The sequence below is a fragment of the Archocentrus centrarchus genome, chromosome 23 (genome assembly GCF_007364275.1).
Source record: "Archocentrus centrarchus isolate MPI-CPG fArcCen1 chromosome 23, fArcCen1, whole genome shotgun sequence".
Lineage (NCBI taxonomy): Eukaryota > Metazoa > Chordata > Actinopteri > Cichliformes > Cichlidae > Archocentrus > Archocentrus centrarchus.
This window is the reverse complement of record NC_044368.1, coordinates 14,697,121-14,717,436: the sequence shown is the minus strand read 5'-3', so window position 1 is coordinate 14,717,436 and position 20,316 is coordinate 14,697,121. Positions and strand designations below refer to the sequence as shown.

The window sequence follows — 20,316 nt, the reverse complement described above, 5'->3', positions numbered from 1 at the left end:
TCCCATTCGTTGACCTTGTGATTTAAGTAAGTGCTACTTGCTAAAAATGTGCCCCCGCTGGGGTGAGGTCTACCCACTCCATTTTGCTCATTTGCCTAAATCATTATTATTATTCTGCATCTAATGGACTTAATGGTAGGGATTCAATGTAAATAATGCATCTGAGTTAGACTGATTTGCAGAAGAACATGGGGCAGAACGGCCCATTAAAGCATGCTTTTGGAAGTATTCTGAAAAGCACTCTCTGTATTCTCTAGTACAGCCTCTGTAAATTTACTAGCTGCCTAAAGGTTAGCACATTTTTGAATATCTGGTCAACAGTTAAAATGTCTGAACCTGCTGGGAAAATGTACTGGGTTGTTAAAAAAAAAAAGAGGGAGAGCGCTGTATATAAGGTGCTCTCGGCATCAAGAATTACAGGCAAAGTGCCCTTTATAAAAGCACTTAACTCATGTGGTAGTTGCTTCATTGGAAGCTATTAGTGCTAACTGTGGAGCGTTGTAGAGGTACTGAGATTTCCAGGTGTGAATGTGAGACAAGCTGCTGCTGAAAAGAGCATGCATGCCAGTCAGATTGATCCTGGATTAACAACAAAACACCGGGATCTTAATCGTGCTTTTTTTTTTTTCCTTTCTCACAGACAGTACATTAATTGGCAAATTTCTCAGTGACACAATGCAAACCTCCATGAAACCCTTTGCTCTCTGTTTTCTCGCAGGTGAATGGCTTGGCCAAGGTTGAACATGATGAGGCAGTGGTGGAGGCCATCAGGCGAGACCCTATCGTCGTCCAGGTTCTCCGGCATACCCCAACCAGAGCCGCGGCGGCTGTCGTGAACAATGGCAGCAGCTTGCCCCAGGATGTGTGTGTGGTCGATGTCTGCACGCAAACAGACATCACCTTTGAGCACATTATGGCATTGGCCAAACTTCGGCCTGCTACCCCACCCGTCCCTGACATCTGTCCCTTCCTGCTGTCTGACAGGTGAGGGCAAGCACTTGGGAAAGTCATAGTTTAAGCCCACCTATTTACTGAAAGGAAAATGACTGTTAATGTCATACATTGAGACGAAACAAACGGGATGGAAATCCTTCCTCTAAATGTTTTTAACCACAGCTAGGAAATTATTTTCTTCCTGCCCCAAATGAATCTGAAGCTTAACGGAGGTTTCACCGACGTTTTCTTTCATTTCCTATTAGCTATTAAGCAGCCGTATCACAGTTTGGAAACCCCCAGGAACGCTAAGTACTCTGATATCATTATGCAGAGCCAAACCCGCATGTAATAATTGCTTCGGTGTGCTACATCCATTTTCTGTAATGGGAACTTTTGCTGGGCGATTAAAAGCCAATGGGCTGATAGAGCAGGCATTCTGATGCTACATCCATTCTGTGGCTGTTTACAGGGCTTTGCTTGGCAGCAAATGAAATCATTTTGTCCCATAAAGTTACAAATATGCTAGTCGTGGTCAGTGATTACAGAGAGCCTGTTACATTATGACAATTTTGCAGAGGTCACGCCTTTATGAGGGCGCTGGTTGATGACCAAATCGCTTGTTTGGAGTTTTGTGGTGAAATGAGAACCATTATTAAGGAATGTGATATAAAATAATAACTTATGAATACTAAATAATAACAGTAACTGTCCAGTGTATTAAATTATACAACTTTTGTGTGGTGTCTTCAATATTGCTCCATTGGCCTGGCTTAACTAAAATATAGGACCCCTCAGACACACACACTCAGGGACATATATTAATGACCTTTAACATTCAACCTTATCTTTTTTCTCTCTAGCTGCCACTCCATCCACACCATGGAACATGAGTTTTATGAATGTCCAGAGTACCTCTCTAACACCACAGCAGATGCAGAGAGGATTGAAGAGTACGAGTATGAGGTAGAGTTCTGCATCATCTATTCTGTTCACTTTCAAGAATAAAATATGCTATTAAATGATCCAGACACACAACCTGCACAACCTGTGGTAAGATAAGCTGGCAACACACTAGGCTAGCTTACTTGGCACAGGCTCTGGGATAGCTCACTGAAATTTGTTGGACATGAGAATGGAAACTTCCACACTTTGTGCTACAATGTTTAACTTTGGCCATACAGTGCTGGGACTCCACAGCTAAATTTGATAGTCATACATAAGAATCTTTGTTATCAGTGTCTGTGTACAACACTCAGTTTTATTATGACAGAACAATGGGAAATGAGTCCCCACCTTGCAGCACTATATAGTAATTTTGCTTTAAGTAAAAAAAGAAAAATTTTCTTGGTAAGCAAAATGGATATACAAAGCCAGGCAAAAATCAAACAAAGAAAAAGCCTGCAGTGAACTCAAGCAAATGCTGATATATTTATGTAAGTGGCCAATCCTGCTATTTTCCATAGAGGAGAGATGTACTGTCATGTAAAAAAAGTTTTCACAGAACCACACTGCTTCCATAGGAAAATACACTTAACTGATCATCAGCAAGTTTGACCACCTCTATAAAAGCAGAGGTTTTGCTGCTCTAGAGGATTCAGGCATGTGTTAACACAATGCCTAAATTTTATTAGAAGTGAACGTCCCAGTAAATTTACCCCAAGGTCAGAGTATGCAATGCTCAGAGAAACTGCAAAACACCCCGAGAGCTTCATCTCAGACTCTACAGGCTTCAGTTAGCATGTTAAATGTTAAAGTTCATGACAGTATAATTAAAGACTGAACAAGTATGACTTTTTTTAGAAGGGTTTCCAGGAGGAAGCCTCTTCTATCGCAGCACAGCTTAGATTTGCAAAATTGTATCTGAACAAACCACAAGACCTTTGGAACAATGCCCTGTGGAGAAACGAGAACAAAGTGGAGATGTTTGGCCATAAAGCATATAACCACGTTTGGAGAAAATCAAACACAGCATATCCGCACAAACACGTCATACCAACTATCAAGCACGGTGGAGGAGGGGTGATGATTTGGGTTTGTTTTGTAGCCACGGGGCCTGGGCACCTTGCAGTCACTGATTTGACCTTTGTATATCAAATGTGAGGCCATCTGTCCAACATGCAGCAGGACAATGATCCCAAGCACAGCAGAAAATCTACAACAGAATGGCTGAAAGAGAAAAGAATCAACGTGTTGCAATGGCTCAGGCAAAGTCCAGACCTCAGCAAAGCAGTGCATAAACAAAACAACATAAACAAAATCTGATATCAGGACCATGTCCTTTGTTCTTTGCCATCTCTCTAGTTTCTACAACTGACTTTCCAATGAAGGCATAAAAGTTCTTCAATAATAATAAATATGAAAGCCTAATTTCCTAAAAGCAAATTACGAATCAAATCCAGACAGTTCATTAGTTGGAGCCCAAGACACACATTGCACAATACCTGTGGAATAAAAATCTAATTTAGGTTATTTTAACAAGAACAGATGAAGCTTATTTTCCATTGATGCAGGAGGACAGAGGCCACATGGGTCAGTTATACACAATTCCAGAAGATAATACAAGGCTGGCCAAGACGTATGATGCTCACAAATTTAACAGTACAAGAAAAATTGCCCACTCCAATAATAGAAAAAAATTGGCTGCTCCTTGTCAAAGCAGCATCTGCTCTTTAGATTGTTCTGTGTAGCATCGCAAAGTCTCTAGGTTTATGATGGAAGACCATTCTTCATATAATTGTACCAAAAGAAAATCCCTCTCTGAAAGGCCTCCCTGTTGAATTACCTGTGTGTTTTATTCACAGGCGGTTAGCTTCCCTTTTATCATGAACTGTCTGTCAGAAATATTTGTGTGCCTTTTCAGTCAGCCACTTCAAGCTGAACAAAAATTGTGAATATGTTGTGGATGAAGAGCAAGCACTCACTGTTCCAGTGAAAAACAAAACAAAACAAAAAATGTGAAGATGAGATCTGTGGCATTTTAATTAAAGCAGCTAATGATTTCAAACTGCATCTGCTGTATTTTATAACAAGCCTGTGGGCTTTCAGCTGTGGTTTTTAGGGATAGTTCTTTACTAATGCAAGAATGCTAACATAGTTACAGTATATACACAGTTATACAATATTTACAATGTCTATTATAATCTTAGCTTGTCAACATTACCCAATTAGCACCTAATTAACACAGAACAGCTGAAGCTAAAGGGAATTTCAAATGTGAGGTCATTGTTTTAGACCAGTAGCTAACTCGGTAAAGTCAGGAGTCAGGGGATCATTTTAAATTATCATCCATTATATTTAACTCACAAGGCATTTAACAATAATGATTATAATAATGCCTTAGACTTATAGGTGTAGTGGTTCTTTAAGTGTAGTGGTGCTATAGGTGCTATAGTAAATGTGATGGGATCATCATTAGCATTTATACACTGGGCAAAAATAATGAGCAACCACAGCTGACCAAATTCCAAAGCAAAGCATCCTGGATCAAGACTAAATCGGTGTTCAAAGTGGCTCTGTTAACAAACCGCTTGTTTTTCGAAGATTACAAATAAATGAGTATGTACACTCACAGGGCTGTTTGCTAGGTCCACTAGTTCAACTGCTTGTTAATGCTAATATCTAAACAGCTGCATGACCGCAACTCAATACATTTGAGCATGTAGAGACAGTCAAGACAACCAGCTGAAGTTCAAACCGAGCAACATAATGGAGAAGAAAGGTGGTTTAAGTGACTTTGAACGTGGCGTGGTTGTTGGATGCCAGAGGTGCTGGTCTGAGTATTCCAGAAACTGCTGATCTATTGGGATTTTCCCACACAATCACCTCTAGGGTTTAAAAAAGAGAAAACATCAGGTCATAATCAGATGGGCTACAGCAGCAGAAGAACCCACTGGATAAAAGTGCTTTCACACAGGAAACTGAGGGTAACATTACCAGGGGCTAAGCAGTGGGTCTATATCATTTGCTCAAGTGGATGATTTATGTTTATTATTTTTTCTAATTTACTAATCTCTACGTTTCTTTTTTTCTTTTTTTCTTTTTTTTCTTCCTCTAAAATCTTGTGATTAAAAGAGCACATTTACAGTCTGCACCCTCAAGTGACAGATCAATGGTGCCAATCAGCCAGCAGACCTCAATATCGTGCCAGGTGACAGTGATGGGTGATATTTGCTACTGACAGTGGGCCTTGCTGGTTTAATGGGCCCTTCCTGGTTCAGTGAACTGCATTGTGGGCCATTAGGGTATTGTCTACTGCCAGCTGTGGTCTTACCTTACAGTTGAAAGACTCTCCTGTGTGGGTCGGGGAAAGGTTGAGGGTGGAGGGCTTGTGTGTGGTAATAGCAGTAGTAACAGAACAAGGTCAGCGCACACACACACACACACACACACACACACACACACACACACACACACACACACACACACACACACACACACTCACACACACACCAAATCAGCTGTCTACACTTTCTTGTGTTCATCCATGTGTATCTAACTGAAACATGAATTGCTTTCCTCTTGGATGAAATAGAATAGGGCTGCAATTCCCAGGAACATTACTTCTGACTGACAGGTTTAGCTTCACTTCAGTTTGATCGTACACATGGGTACCCCTGCTGTCATAATACCCCTTCTGCCAAATGTACCATACCACAATATTGTCAAGTAGCAACAGACTTTCAAAGTAGTTTTTATGTGGCTGCTTTGATTACTAGTCTAAAAAAATAAAGTTCACTGTTGAATGGCAAATCATTCCAGTTATGTGGCACTGGAACCATGTGGGCACAGAAATGTGTGTGTGTGTGTGTGTGTGTGTGTGTGGGGGGGGGGGGGGGGGGGGGGGGGGACATATTTTGATTTTTTTTATATCTACTCACCAGGCAAAGTAATATTGAGCAACAACAGATTTTAATGAAGACTCAGTGTGATCACCGGATCGCATAGTGCAGTTAATAAAGTGGCAGCAGCCTGCCAGACAGCATCCAGTTATCTGTTTGCCAAATTAATCCTGTTCTAATGTCTTAATTATGGACTGTCAACAGGTGCCAAACTTCAAATGCTGAATTTTTAATCTCCCAAGCCAAAACTGAAGCAAATACTGGTATGCAAACAGATGTGCACGAACAAAGAGTCCTATTGAAAGCTTGGGTCGTGGAAGTATAAAGCAAGATGAAATAGAGCAAAAACACCTAGAACCACTGCATTAAATTCTGCAGTAATTGTCAGATGTAACTAAACTCTTTGTACTCTGTGACTTTAAAAATCTATACCCCCAATTTGCAGCTCGGGTTTCATTATTGTTTTCTATTAGTATTTTGCCACTACACGCTCTCAACAGGCAACGTTTCCTATTAAATCTGTAGGTACAGTCTGCTACAAAATCTGACAGCCTGTTCGAGCTTTATTCTGTATAAAAGGTACAAAGGCAGAATGAGGAGCTCAGTGGTTCCTACTTTAAGCCAGCAGCAGAGGAAGTAACAAAGCAAAATCAGTGTCTAGTGTATGTCAAAGGCAGCAACCGTGGCACACGAATGCTCTTGTGTCAGAAACCACATCTTTTTAATTCCCCAGTGCATAATCACTCGAATTCAATTAAACTGAAAGACCTACAAGCGCTAAAAACTAGAAAGTTCAGTGAAGCTGAAGCATGATGTGAATGGAAAGCTTGGAAAATTGGTAAAATACAGCTCTGAATAAAGGGGCTGGTACTGGGCCAAAAAACAAGCAGGTGATACAAGAAAAGATATAATGTTTCACTCAATGCTGGGCTCCAGTTTTACCTATTTGTCGCAATAAATGGCAATCAGTGGGAAGCCTGTCTTGTAAAATCATCCACAATCTTTTTCAGATTGACTGAATTATGATCACTATGCTTCAAAAACTGCCGCTTCGAAACAGCAAAAGCTGGAAGGATATCATCATCATCGGCAATGAGGAAACAATGAGCCGGTGAACATTACACTTGGCAGCTATTTCTCTTAAAATGAAACATGAAGTAACAGTTAAGTGCATATTAAAGTGAAATGTTACTACCAGATGTTTAATGTGGCACTAAAATGCCACCCATTGTCAATATGTCTTTATTTCTCTTGCACATTTGTAACATGTGGTAAATGTGATCCTCCCTATTTAGGCTGGGAAACCACATCAACTGTCGTATGCATTGTAAGCCAGATGAAATGAGTTTTTAAGTCATTGCTGTGCCATGCTCCAAACTCCACAGCAGCACAGATTATGATCCAATCATCACTAATCAAGTCACTTCATAGCTTTAGGACCCACGGCTGCAGGCATCCAGTAATCCACTGAAACCTGGCGAACTACCCAATGCTCGCTGACATTAGGCATTAGTGCTGCCTGATCTCGCTGCATGCAGTTGTTATTTCACTGTCAGGGGTTGTACAAATCAGACACTGCACTAAACTGGAGTGTGGCTTGTCAAAACCAGCACGTGGTGTTGCAATATTGTAAACTCCTTTACACACCCCACCCAACCTCTGAAGGTCAGGGCTGCTTGCACAGGGGTAAAATGCCACAGAAATTAATTTCTTCCAACCTGTCAATCTTTGCTGTCATGGTTTCCCATGAGAGAAAAAAAAGGGGGACTGGGGGACTTAATTCTTGCCCCACCACCACCACCACTACACTCACCCTCAGCATCATTATACCCCACAATCAGCCCCATGCAATCTATACCACACCCCTCCTTTCATATGAAATGAAATCAATTTGGCACTGTGAGGTTAATAAAGATCACCTCTGGAGTTATCTTTATGCAATTACCTTTGTACACAGCCGAGATCAAAAGGAGCTAGTTGTGAGTTCAGCTAAATTTAGAGGAATTTCCTGTGGGAGGGTGTCGGTGAGTGAAACAGCATCAACATAGCCATCAAAGATCTGCGCTCTATGCTGCCGCGTGTTGAGTTGAGTTTGACAAGCTTTCACGTCAATAATGGACAGATCACTTGATGGAGCTGCATTTGAGCCTGTATTTATATACACATATGATGTTATGCAATGTTTCATATATATTATTGTGCTATGTGTGTTTCTGTTTGCTTATTGTGCATGGTGATCACTGCAATTTTATATCATATTCTAGCTGAAGCAGCGCTGTGTGTGGGTGAACGAGCACTCTCAATGTGGAACTGAAAAACCTCCTCAGCCTGTTTGTCCCATTTATTCTCTACAGTGGAAATGTTCACATTTAAAAGGCTTATTTGCAAATCTTTTTTGCTGAGTGAAAAATCTGGTATCAGAATCCTCAATTGGAAATATCGCGGGTGATGGCAAGTCATTCTGAAAGCTGCACAAACTGGTAGCTTTGTGCGCACAATAATACTTTTTATAGAGGCAGTCTAATGATCAATTAACCAAATGCATTTGATTAGCACTTGGAGGCAGTAAAGTTATACTTATTTTTTCACAGGACTGCATAGAGTCCAGTAAAAACTTTCTTCCTTACATGAGTGTAATGTAAACGTGTGCGTGCACATGTTATTGAGGAAGAGGCTGGCATTGCCTGGATATTGTATAAGAGGGAAAATAATCATAGATTCTCTTTACCAAAAGCAGTTTCAATAGACTAAAGAACAGCTAACCTATATAACATGGTAAAGTGATGCAGAACACATAAAGTTAGACAACTTCTCCCATACTTGGCATAATTCTAGCCGCAATACAGACTGTACTTCAAATGATATTGTTTTGGAATTCATCAAATCTATTCGAGCAAACTGACAATAGATTTAGTTCAGCCCCTGACCCTGATTTTACTGGCACCCATTGGCTGATGGCTCAGCTCATAATATGTTGCACATCCTTCTGACAAATTCCATACAGAATTCACTATTTTCTTCCACTTGCCTATAGTTGCTGCTGCCCCTGTATGCCACCTTTACCCCAGTTTTTCCTTTTAATTCTGTATCTAATGGAATTATACCATCTGTTGTCACTGATGCGAGCTCTACTCTGTCCTGAGGGTCTTGGTTTTGCTCTGCTCCCAGGACCAAATATAATCTCCCGCAGATTGACAGAATAATCTTCTTTTGATTAAAATCGTCTTGATCAAAGAATCATTATTGTTTTTGTGTGTGTGGTGTGTGTGTGTGTGTGTGTGTGTGTGTGTGTGTGTGTGTGTGTGTGTGTGTGTGTGTGTGTGTGTGTATGTGTGCAACAGGAAGTGGAGCTATGTAGACAGAACACCCAAGAGAAGCTGGGCCTGACACTGTGCTACCGGACTGATGATGAGGAGGACACTGGCATCTATGTCAGCCAGGTGGGAACAGAGAAAATAGTGTTAGTTTCTTCCTAAATGTCCTGCAGTGAAGCCCTTAAGAATAAAAAGGACTGAAGACAATCCGAGACGAAGCAGCCTGTTCATGTAGTAAACCAAAGGCCCCGTGATCAGTTTTGTTTAGAGCAGTGCTAAAAGTAAAAGAAAGCATGAAATCCCCAAAGAATTCTCATTTTTAGGAACTGAAGCAAAGTGCATTTTAAACTGAATTTGGGGAGAAGAAAAAACTGTTTGCCAGTCAAATATAAACTCAGAATAAGACATGCATGGACAAAGAGGAAGTCAGCTTTGAAATGTGATTCCCTTCCTGACTTTCTCATTCCTCCTCCTTTAAGTAGTTTGAATTGAAGGTTTTAATAAGCTCTGAGCGACCCCCCCCCCCCCCCCCCCCCACACACACACACACACACACACACACACACACACATACAATATGTTAAATAGTTTATTTAGTGGAATCTGCCATCTGAATGCCAAACACACATATCAAAGAAGGAATGCATTACGGGTATTCTTTAAAATTCAAATGATTTGCAATGCTTCTAAAAAAAAAAAAAAAAAACTTAAATATGACAGAATGAAAACAAATTATTGCATTTTCTACGATAGAGCTGAATGAATGATAGAATTATGGGGGCTGTAAAATGAATTCAATGAATGTTTAGTCTGACTGCAGGTGCAATTTTAATCCCATTATGAACACAAAAGCAAGGCTGTGAAAAGTAAGAGCTACAGTGAGGATTAGCTCACCAACATAAATGGCAGAAACACAAAGACGTGCACTGTAGTTAGCTCATTTCAGTTATTTTAGAAATAATTCCATATGCACTGTAAATCTGTGAACTGCCAGTTATTCCTCTGGTTTTTCACCTGTTAAAAAGCATGAAAAGAAAAAAAAGGAAGGGGAAAAAAAGCACAAACACCTGCTGCACCTCAGCAGATTCTGACGGCTCCAACCAACATAACAGATCTATTTTTGTATGTTTGATAAAAGGATAGAAATGCTAATTCCCAGGATTAAAATGCATGCAGTATCAGTGTAACTTCGGGAACACCGGGATTTTTTTCTCCTTCTTCTTTTTTTGTTTTTTTAAACCACACTCCACCAAGTGTTGCTTTTCCACATGTTGCTAAATCTCTTGATCTTCAATGCAAGAACAACAAAGTTTATGAAGTGGTTGTTGAGGGCTTTGAGTGGTGCCGTAGCTCATATGCATATCCGCTGAGATGCATTTTGAAAAATATGCACTGCTGTTTCATTGAGCTAAAACAGATCCCTGTTTAGGCCACAAACACTTGGGAATTTTTTAAGTTATTTTTTTCTTTTCCTTCTTTCTCCCATTGTCTTTTAATCATGCTTCATATCTAGTGCCGTTTCACTTACATGATACATCAGGTAAAAAAAAAAAAGAGGATTGATGTGAATCTCTGAAACAGCTCAGCTCTAAGAATCTGTGAAAATCATAAATAGGAGGTTGAAGGCAAGAAAATAAGCATCATTTCTTTATTAAAAAAACAGACTTTTCTCCTACCAGCAGGCATGAAAGAGCAGCAGTGTAAGTGTGGTGCTTCACCGCTGTCTATCAGTGAATACAGAGATGTGCAGTGATTGGCTGTCAGTATTGATTCTCAAGTTCTCTCGCGCAGGTGGAGCCAAACAGCATAGCGGCAAAAGACGGGCGCATAAAGGAAGGAGATCGTATTCTACAGGTGCGTATTTTCATGTCAGTGACCAAAGTACGTGAACAGCAGGTTATATTGTGAACTGACTCCTTGTCTGTTCTTCACATTCACATCACTGGCAGCATGTGATCTTAATATCAGCCATAAAACAGAACACAACAAACAAAAAAACATACAAACACTGCTTTGTTTCTCTGTGTGAAATCTGGACGTCCTCCAGCTCGTAAGGCAGTCCTCTTTACAGAATATCCAAGCTGCTGGTGTCTCCGGTCTGGGAAAGCATATGTATATTTAATCACCTCGTTTTACCAGGGAAATTAAAGTACCTTAGTTGCAGTTACAACAGGCACTACATCATCTCTAGGATTGCTGTCTCTCTGTGGCAATTTTTCTCTGTCTCTAATTATGCAGAAACAGCCATGTGGTCACATTTCCTACAGTGTAGAGATAGCACAACTGGCTGTGTACAGAGTGCTACAGGAGAGAGAGGCAGTCAGTACTTTGCTGAGGGTGAGAAGGGTCAGCACTTGCAATAAATTGTTGTGAGGCTTTAGGGATTATTTTAAATGAAATGTGTGCAGTTCTTTACATTGAAATGTATCAAGTAGTTTTCCTACTGGGATGCAGGATTAACCGGGAAGAGGCTTGCATCCTTAGCACCGGGCTTACCAATAAGTGGCTCCAAGTGTGTAACCAAGGTGAATGGTCCCTCGTTAAGTCTTAACGATGAGCTGCCTGGTGGTATTTTTTTTCTTTTTCTTTTTTCTTTTTTTGGTATACAATCTGTTAATGTTTATTTTGTATTTACTCATATTCATGCACATGTTCCATCTGTATGTGCATGCATTTCTACATTTATTTGGATACTCTCATAGTAATCCCGCAGTTAATTCACTGAACACACATTGTTGTCAGTGAATTAGTGTCTTCCTCTTGATTGGCTGCTGCTGTTCCCTTGCAGGGCTATTTAGGCCTGTAGAGACACACAGTCTGTAAGGTGAACTGATGGCTTACAGAAGTGTTTGCCTCTGGTCTTTAAGTTCTTTGGAAGACAATTAAAAAATGAGGCTGTGCATTGCTTCAAAGCATTCACTTATCTTTAGATTTAACAGTTGACAGGACATCACACAATAGATTCAGGAGGGAAAAAGGAGCCTGTTTTCTCAAGGGATTTATCTTCCACACTTAGAACGGACTTTATATACATGACTATTTATCATGTCTATAAAATGCTAAAAGTTAGTTGTGGTTTGCACCACCAAAGAAAACGATCCAGTCTGTTAATTACAGTTTTAGATGTGCGGTGTTTCCTTAATTCCCATCTACCCACTTTTTTTTTGTTTTTATTAAGGCAAAAATATTGATATATCAAATAGAAAATTGACAAACTTGGTGTGCAGTTGTGTGTTGCAGTAATAATATACAGCTGTAGCACAATTCCACAGCTCAGCTGAACTTTCCTAACAATACACTGTTGTGTCTCGGCACACAATTCAGGAGCCAGCTACTGGATGTCTCTGATTAGCTTTGTTACTGTTTTTAGACTTTCAAGACAGCTTATAAGAGTTGGAACTATGAAGAACTTTATCCCGAAGAAGTATAAATAACCCTAACCCCTATGAAGAAGAACAAAAAGGACTTGTGGAAAACATAGCACCCTCGAAATCATTAATTTATGTGAACGAGGTTCCCTGTGATTTTCTTACGCGCCTCCCTTTCTCTCTCATCTGCAACAATGTGTCAGCGCAGAAGATGTATTGAGGGCTGCAGCATCCCAGTTCTGCATTATGACGGGTGGATAGTGGTACATTCAGCGGGCGTAATGCTAAATCCCACCCCAGTGGGCTGAATCTAATTTTTTTCTGGTGGACACACTGAATGTGTAGCCTATGACATTCACACAAAGGAGTTATTCATTCATTTTGCATAAATCAGATAAGTCGTCCTATTATTGATGGCCTCAGTAAGCAACATCTCAACTTGCTTCTAGTCTGAACAACAGTATACGACATTACTCCTCCTCCATATTTATTGCATTCACTACTCCATTCTCTCTACAGTGTTTCTGTGTCCTGGTACTATGAATGATTGTGGGGAGCAAGGCCTGCTGTACTCCTGGCCCTATTATCTACTTCTGACAGGCCCATTACTCTAGCGAGGAAAAGATGAACGCCACTTGTCAAAGAACAGTTAATTGTATGTCTGGATGGTTTGGTGAGAGCAGATTCTCGTGAGGTCGGACTGTGCACTCTCAAGCGACTGTAGCGAAGGCATGTGGAGGGAGCCAAGAAAGAAATGTATGAAAAAGAGACTGATGGAGGAAGAAAATGTCCATAAAGGGGAATAAATATAAAAAGACAGCGTGTCTTGCAAAAAAAAAAAAAAACTATTGAATGCATTTTATTTGTGATAGGTATATGGGTGATAAAATTACATTTCTTTTGCAAGGTATGGTGACTTGTGTATGAGTTCTTTCTCACTGACTCAAACATGTATTCTCGTCTCGATGTACAGATAAATGGCTGTGAAGTGCAAGACAGAGAGAAGGCTGTTGCCCTGCTGTCAAGTGAAGAAGCAAGGAGCATCACACTACTGGTGACAAGGCCAGAAATCCAGGTATACACACACACACACACACACACACACACACACCCCTACACAGCCTTCCTGCCCTATCTTGACAGCCTATGTCATGTCAAATAAAAGCACCTGCCTTTCCCTTTCCATTCCTGTCAGTGTGATTGGAGTTCCTACAGACACACAAACACTTTCATTCAAAACCAAAGAGAAAGATGGAGGTTTCTGACAGGATGTTGTGATTTCAGCTGGACGAGGAGGCTGGATGGCTGGATGATGAGCAACAGGAGCTGATGGAGGAGATCCTTGAGGAGAGGAGGAAGCAGAAGGAGCATAGCTTTGACAAGAGAGATGAGGTAAGACTGTGCTCTAAGTGAAACAAACAATAGACAAAATGTCCATTAAAAAGGCAGAAGGTGAGAGGGAGATGGGGTCGGGAAGAAAAGAGAGAAGAAGCAACAGAAGGTAGCAGTCCTTGCATATCTCACACATGTTTTGGGGGGGTTTTTTTGGTCTATCATCCCAATTTTTATGACTGTTAGTTTATTCCTAATTTTATGGCATCGTGGTTTTATATTTCTGCTTTGAGTAGTACTTTTCAAAAATCCAAATGTTTTGGGGTTCCAGGGGGGCCGTGTTAATAAACTGAGCTATTTATCCACTTAATAAATTAAAATAACACACGGTGTCCGGGGAGATAGGGGCACTCTGTCAGTCTGTTAATGAAGAAAGACTCAGATGACATTGCTGTCTTCATCAGAGTGGAAGTTATCTGAATGTTGGAGACGTTGCTGAATCTACTGTGTCTCCGAGGGAGCTGGGGCATGCTGATGCTGCTACATCATGAGCCCCAATCAGAGCAGCAATGAGAAAGCTCTACCTGCTGACTGTCCAATGAGCTAAGAAAACAAAGGTGTTACCTTCGCTCCTGAATCACATACAGGAACATACAGTAGAAACTATTTGCTCCTCCTGTCACAAGCCAGCATGTCATGAGCATAGCATGAGGCAAGCTGCCTGTTGTGTCAGATTAGCTTTAGTTGTTTTTAGTCATTTCTGGTCCCTGTGCAACCATTGCGAGAGCTTGGTTTGTGTTACCAGCAGTAAGTCAGAGAGAGACACAGTTGTCCTTTGTCACCAATTCTTTTCATAATATTTATGGACAGAATTTCTAGGTGCAGCCAAAGTGTGGTGGTTGGGGGGAGCAGGGCTCCCAGGATCTCAGCCCTGCTTTTTGCAGATAATGTGGTTCTGTTGGCTTGGGATGAAAATTAGCACCTCCATGTCTGCTGGAAAAGGGTGGAATACCCACTCCAGGTCAGGGAGGAGTTGATCCCCCAAGTGTGTCTCAGGGTCTTCTTCATGAGTGAGGGGAGAGTGGAGTGGGAGACTGACTGACAGATTGGTGCGGTTTCTGCTGTAATATGAACACTGTGCTGGTCTGCTGTGGTAAAGAGAGAGACTGTTTTGGGCAGGTTCTAGGATGAGGAGGTGAGGAACCAAGAAGGCCCAAAGACAGATCTAGGAAATATTGGAGAGATTAGACTTCTAGGCATGCTGGTTGTGTGGCTATTTAATTATTATTTATTGGGGTCAAAATCACCCAGATTGTTTTCATCATATAAATACAACACAAATAATGTTAAAAATACTGAAAACTAAAAAAAAATAACAGAATGTCAGGATGGTAAATAAACTTTAAGTAATATTGTGGATTGTTCTTGGATAAATGTTGTAAGTCATATAAATGATTAAAAATTTCTGCTTTATAAAATATGCATATAATATTAATAGTAAATTTGCACAAGCAGTAAAAAAAATCTATGTTTTTAGATTACATTAATTACATAACTAATAAGTTTTGGTTATTATTTTTGCTTTAATGATTGCGTCTCACAGTAAATTATTCTTGGGGTCCTCGGAGACCAAGGTCTGAAGTCCATGTGTGTTAGATATGTAGGTAGATGAGGGTTAAGCTAAGCTTTTAAAGCCTCATAGTGTACACTAAAGCATGGGAGCCTATGGTGTCTGAGATGCAAACATTTTAATGGTTCAAAGATTAATAACTATCTGATACTTTTTCAGTAAGCTCAGGATCACAGTTTTTTGCTTTGAGGAAAATGACTCAGTTCATGCAAAAGTGTTTCAGCTCATGGATAATGTCCTCTTAGACACTCTTGACTAGTTATTTTTCACCATCTACTGTGCTTTACCTGACCGACCCTCAACATGTACTTTTATTGAAAACAATTAAACCCTCAACCTTAAACCTATAAAAGACAGTGCCCTTGCTGCTGTGTCTGTATTATCCTAAAAATACCAGTTTAGCTATCTGCAGTTTGCCAAATGCTTATGTGCTAGCTTAACTTCAGGTAGTTCTTTAAAACCTCGATGGCTTTAATAAGTTTTTCATCTTTGTTTATGTCCGAAGGTAAAACAGTCAAGTACATATTTTTTAGAAATGCCTCAGCTGTAACATGGCTTACCTTTTATCTATAGAGGTCAACAAGCTAGCTTGCTTAGCATTAACTTCTGAGTTCAACCTTGAAAATCCTCTTTTTAATGGATACCGCAGAGGACTTCTAGCCTCTCTACATTTGCATACATCATACACTGGCAAATGATTTTGGCACAAATTGTCTCATATGGGTGTAATTCCAGTACTTAGGGACTAAACTGAACTTTCATTCCCAATATTATGTGAAACCAAATCACTAGCAACAAAAAAATTATGGTCTTACAACTGAGTGAAACAGCCCTTAAGTATTATAATTGTTTCTTTCTTAATTCCCCAGCATCAAGTTGAAGAAGGGATGACAACAGACACAGCTACATGTTCTTCCAACAATCAAGACAGTGGGTTTGGACGCAGTACGGACAGTCCAGAGCACCAGCCGCTGCTGGCTAAACTCCAAAGAAAGAGCCCAGCCCATTGCCTAAGGGAGCGATGGCGGGTAGAGCATCCCCACACCAGGCGAGGGGCTGTTGTCCCACAGGAAAACCAGAGCGTGAGAACGCGGTCCACAGGCCAAGGCCACGAAGGGGTAGTGAGTGTTCGCAGTGGTGGAGGTGGAATCTTGGGTTTGGAGAATCGCTTCCAGCAACTCTTGGAGCTCAAGTGTCAGATCCGAAATGGAGGCGAGTGTGGGGTATACTCAATTCGACACAGTATAGAGTGTAGCCTTACTGAGCAAGGAGGAGAGGATGAAGATAGTGTAGACGATATAGGAGGAGAGGGAGGGGTAGAGCAGGAGTTGAGGATGCTAAATGAGGAACTGCGCAGCATTGAGCTAGAATGCCAGAGCATCATGCAGGCCCATCAGCTCCGCCAGTCCCACCAGCAAGAGCAGTCGCAGACAGTGCCTTGCTCACCAGGAAGGAGCCCTAAAGATGGACACAAACGGCATGGCAGGCTGGCTGACATTCATGAACACCCAGAGAGGTCTGAAGGCGATAAGATACGCGAGAAAGACAGCTCCAGTGCCTACAACACAGCAGAGAGTGCACGCTCAACACCACTGGGTATGGAGAGATCTCCTGATCACTCTCTGCAGAGACACATCAGCATTACCAACCAGAAAAACCTCAGACTGGCTTCTTCCACATCCTCCAGTCCCATCCCTATCCCCAAGCCCCAGGGCGCATCTAGTCGTAGCAGACCAGCAGATCCAGGTCCTGTTATCTCAAGCAGCCCAGATCAGAGCAACCCTTCCAGGTCTGAGTCGGACCCTGCTCTCCCTGCAGATGATGAGAGGTGTGAGAAGAAGGGGAGGAACAGAGAGTCAAGGAGAGGGCTTCCCTATGGTTCTTCATATCACACAGCCCCTTATGGCCAGGGAGGATCCAAGCAACTCCAGGTATATATCATCAAGAAAATGCATGTGAATCTATTGCTAATATGTCTTTGAGTAAGGTGTATTTGAAGATCTCTTTGTTAACACCATTCTCTGTGTTGCAGAGCTACATGCAGCTGCTACAGCAGCATTCATCCATGGAGTATTCTCAGAGCCAGCTGAGCCTCCTCAGTGTCTGTCGAGATCCTGTGCACCGTAACGGACGCCCTGGGGAACCACGACTAGAGTGGAAAGTCAAAGTTCGAGCTGACGGGACACGATATGTTGCGCGGAGGCCTGCTCGTGATCGCATACTGAGGGAGCGGGCGCTAAGGATCAGAGAGGAGAGGAGCGGGGGCATGACCACAGATGATGACGCCATGAGTGAGATGAAGATGGGCCGCTACTGGAGCAAAGAGGAGAGGAAGCAGCACTTGGCGCGAGCCAGGGAGCAGAGAAAGAGGAGGGAGTTTATGCAAAAAAGCCGCCTGGAGTGTCTAAAGGAGGGACCAGTGAGCGGAGCTGAAGGCAGGAAGGAGATCAATATCTTAGAGCTCAGTCACAAAAAGATGATGAAGAAACGAAACAAAAAGATCCTGGATAACTGGATGACTATCCAGGAGTTGATGAGCCATGGGGCCAGAGTCCCAGAGGGCTCCAAAGTCCATAATGCCTTTCTTTCTGTCACAACTGTTTAATACAAGATATCGAGTCAGGTGGACAGCAATCGTGGAACTACTGCTTGGTTTTTAAAAAGTGTACATTTTTGAGATTAAATCAAATATGTCAATGCTGAGGACGTCTGTAGCATTCCCAAAGCCACTTTGGAACTAACACTTTAAGAATGTTTGAATAGTTCAACAATCAATTACCAGACCTCGGCCATACAAACTGTTTTTTACACTGGCATTTTGGTAATACTCCCTGCTTCTGGTAGCATGTTGGTTCAAAGAGATTCAAGTAACAGACTGAGGGACCAACACATTAACGTTGTGTATACTGTGCATTTTGTGTCCATACTGTCGATTCTTTTGTTTCATTGCACATGAAGCAACTTCACTTGCCTCGATCAAGGTGGCTTTTTTTTTAGTAATGGGGAAAATACAATATTTTTCACACTGCTTTTTGTAAAGAATTTTTTACACTGAATGTCAATGTACTGTAAACATTTATTATAATTTCTTATTTATGTTCGTTATCACCAAATCATCGATGTCAGAGGTGACACTAATTGATTGTATTGTAGCCCGCAGTGAGAGAGACCTAATTAAAATGCTGAAGGACTACGACTCCGCAAACCACTGCTTTTACTGTGTTGATAAAGTCACTTGAGTCAGACTTGTCTGATAAACAGCACTGAATTTAAGGCACTGAAAGACTCAATATGCCATCTCAAAAGCTCATTTTGTTTATGAGCTGGGAGGGCTTTTTAATACAGCTTTACCTCAACTTACAGAAAAAACAAACTGACTTGTCAAGTATTCGAATTCTGGGCAAAAGGAATCACTGACCTTCAACCCTCCCTTTGAAACATAAAGGCGTGAATTGCGTTAAACATGTTAAACAGATTCTTATTTATATTGTTTACTGTTATTTGTATTTATTGTAAATTAATTTTTATAACCTGTCTAAAATGTTTCAGAGCAGCTAGCCTTGAAATGGCAACACTTTTCAAGGCGCTGTCAGTGAAAATGTATCTAATTTGCAGCCTTTCAACTCAAACTGCTGTTTTCACTGTAAAGTTAATTGAAGAGGCCTTGAGTTCAGTATTTGTTGATGGTGATGTTTGTAATAAATGAATAATGAAAAAAAAAGAAATCTGTAGAAAGATTTTTTTTTCTTTTTTTAGTCAGTAATGACCTCCTAAACACTGAAACCCTAAACAGTCTGTCACATGGTAACTACTCAATGCATTTATTCATGTTGATCATGTAGGTCAAGATGAACAGGTGAAGTTCAAACTGAGCATCAGAAGGGGGAAGAAATGATTTAGGTGACTTATTTGGGAGAAGATGCCTCGTTGATGCAAGAGATGGCAAAGGAGAGTGGCCAGACTGCTTTGAGCTGATAGTAAGGCAACAGCAATTATTTAAGTTAACCACACGTTACGACCAAGGTATGCAGAAGAGCATTTCTGAACACGCGATTAGTTGAACCTTGAACCACAGTATGTTAATTCACACAGCCTTTAAGTCTATGTTTTCCTAATATAATTGTTGATTATGAAACACTGTCAATCCTTACACTGGAACCAATTCAGTGGCATGCTCAAGGAGTGTCCCTATATACTGTTGCTGTAAATATTAGTTGCTAAAATCAGAATACTCGACAAAATTGTTTCCACTACACATTTCTCTCCTGCGTGTCAAAGAGCCCCGAACACCATTTTTTAGTGATTCACTTTGAATGTCTTCTTCAAATAAACCATGCATTATGCATGCTGGGGACAGAAGTTTACATGTTTGGATATGAGAGGCATTCTTATGAACGTGTACTCTTTGTAGACTGCATTGTCTCCTGCAGAGCGACAACACATTTGATGTGCATGGATGTGCATCAGGCAGCATGAGAGAAGGTAGGCGCGCTGTTTATACGAGACTCATAATAAAGGAATGTAGCTGATGGAAAGCGAAGTTGCTGATCAATACTGTGCAATCGGCTACTCTCAAATCATTGTGAATGATCATAAAGAAATGATTGCTCATTTCCTTATATTCTTTATGAATGAATGCTACACCTGGAAAAATGCCACACCTGCCTCAAGGCTTTACCAAGTCTCCAAATCTTCATATTCACAAGAATGCATAAAGCATGTTTTTTTTTTTTTTGTAGCTTGATAGCACGCATAGTAATTTTGCCTGTCGCTACAGTTTACAGTATTCATGTATTCATACCAGGATGACTGACTCACATTGTGGGGGGTGGGATATTTGTGCAGGGAATGTGTGTATGTGTGTGTGTGTGTGTGTGTGGGGGGGGGGGGGGGGGGGG

At 41.1% G+C, this 20,316-nt stretch overlaps 1 protein-coding gene across 1 annotated transcript in view; it reads left to right on the top strand.

Moving 5' to 3' along the window:
• The window catches only part of pdzrn4 (PDZ domain containing ring finger 4), a 41,464-nt gene extending 22,482 nt beyond the window's left edge, over positions 1-18,982 (top strand). Inside the window, exons 2-9 of the mRNA XM_030720264.1 lie at positions 719-984; positions 1,797-1,899; positions 9,116-9,214; positions 10,880-10,942; positions 13,430-13,531; positions 13,741-13,848; positions 16,288-17,349; positions 17,451-18,982. Of these exons, the coding sequence (XP_030576124.1) occupies positions 719-984; positions 1,797-1,899; positions 9,116-9,214; positions 10,880-10,942; positions 13,430-13,531; positions 13,741-13,848; positions 16,288-17,349; positions 17,451-18,023 (2,376 nt within the window). The 3' untranslated portion in view covers positions 18,024-18,982. The remainder of the gene's footprint in view (positions 1-718; positions 985-1,796; positions 1,900-9,115; positions 9,215-10,879; positions 10,943-13,429; positions 13,532-13,740; positions 13,849-16,287; positions 17,350-17,450) is intronic.
• The last annotated feature ends 1,334 nt before the right edge of the window (positions 18,983-20,316 follow it).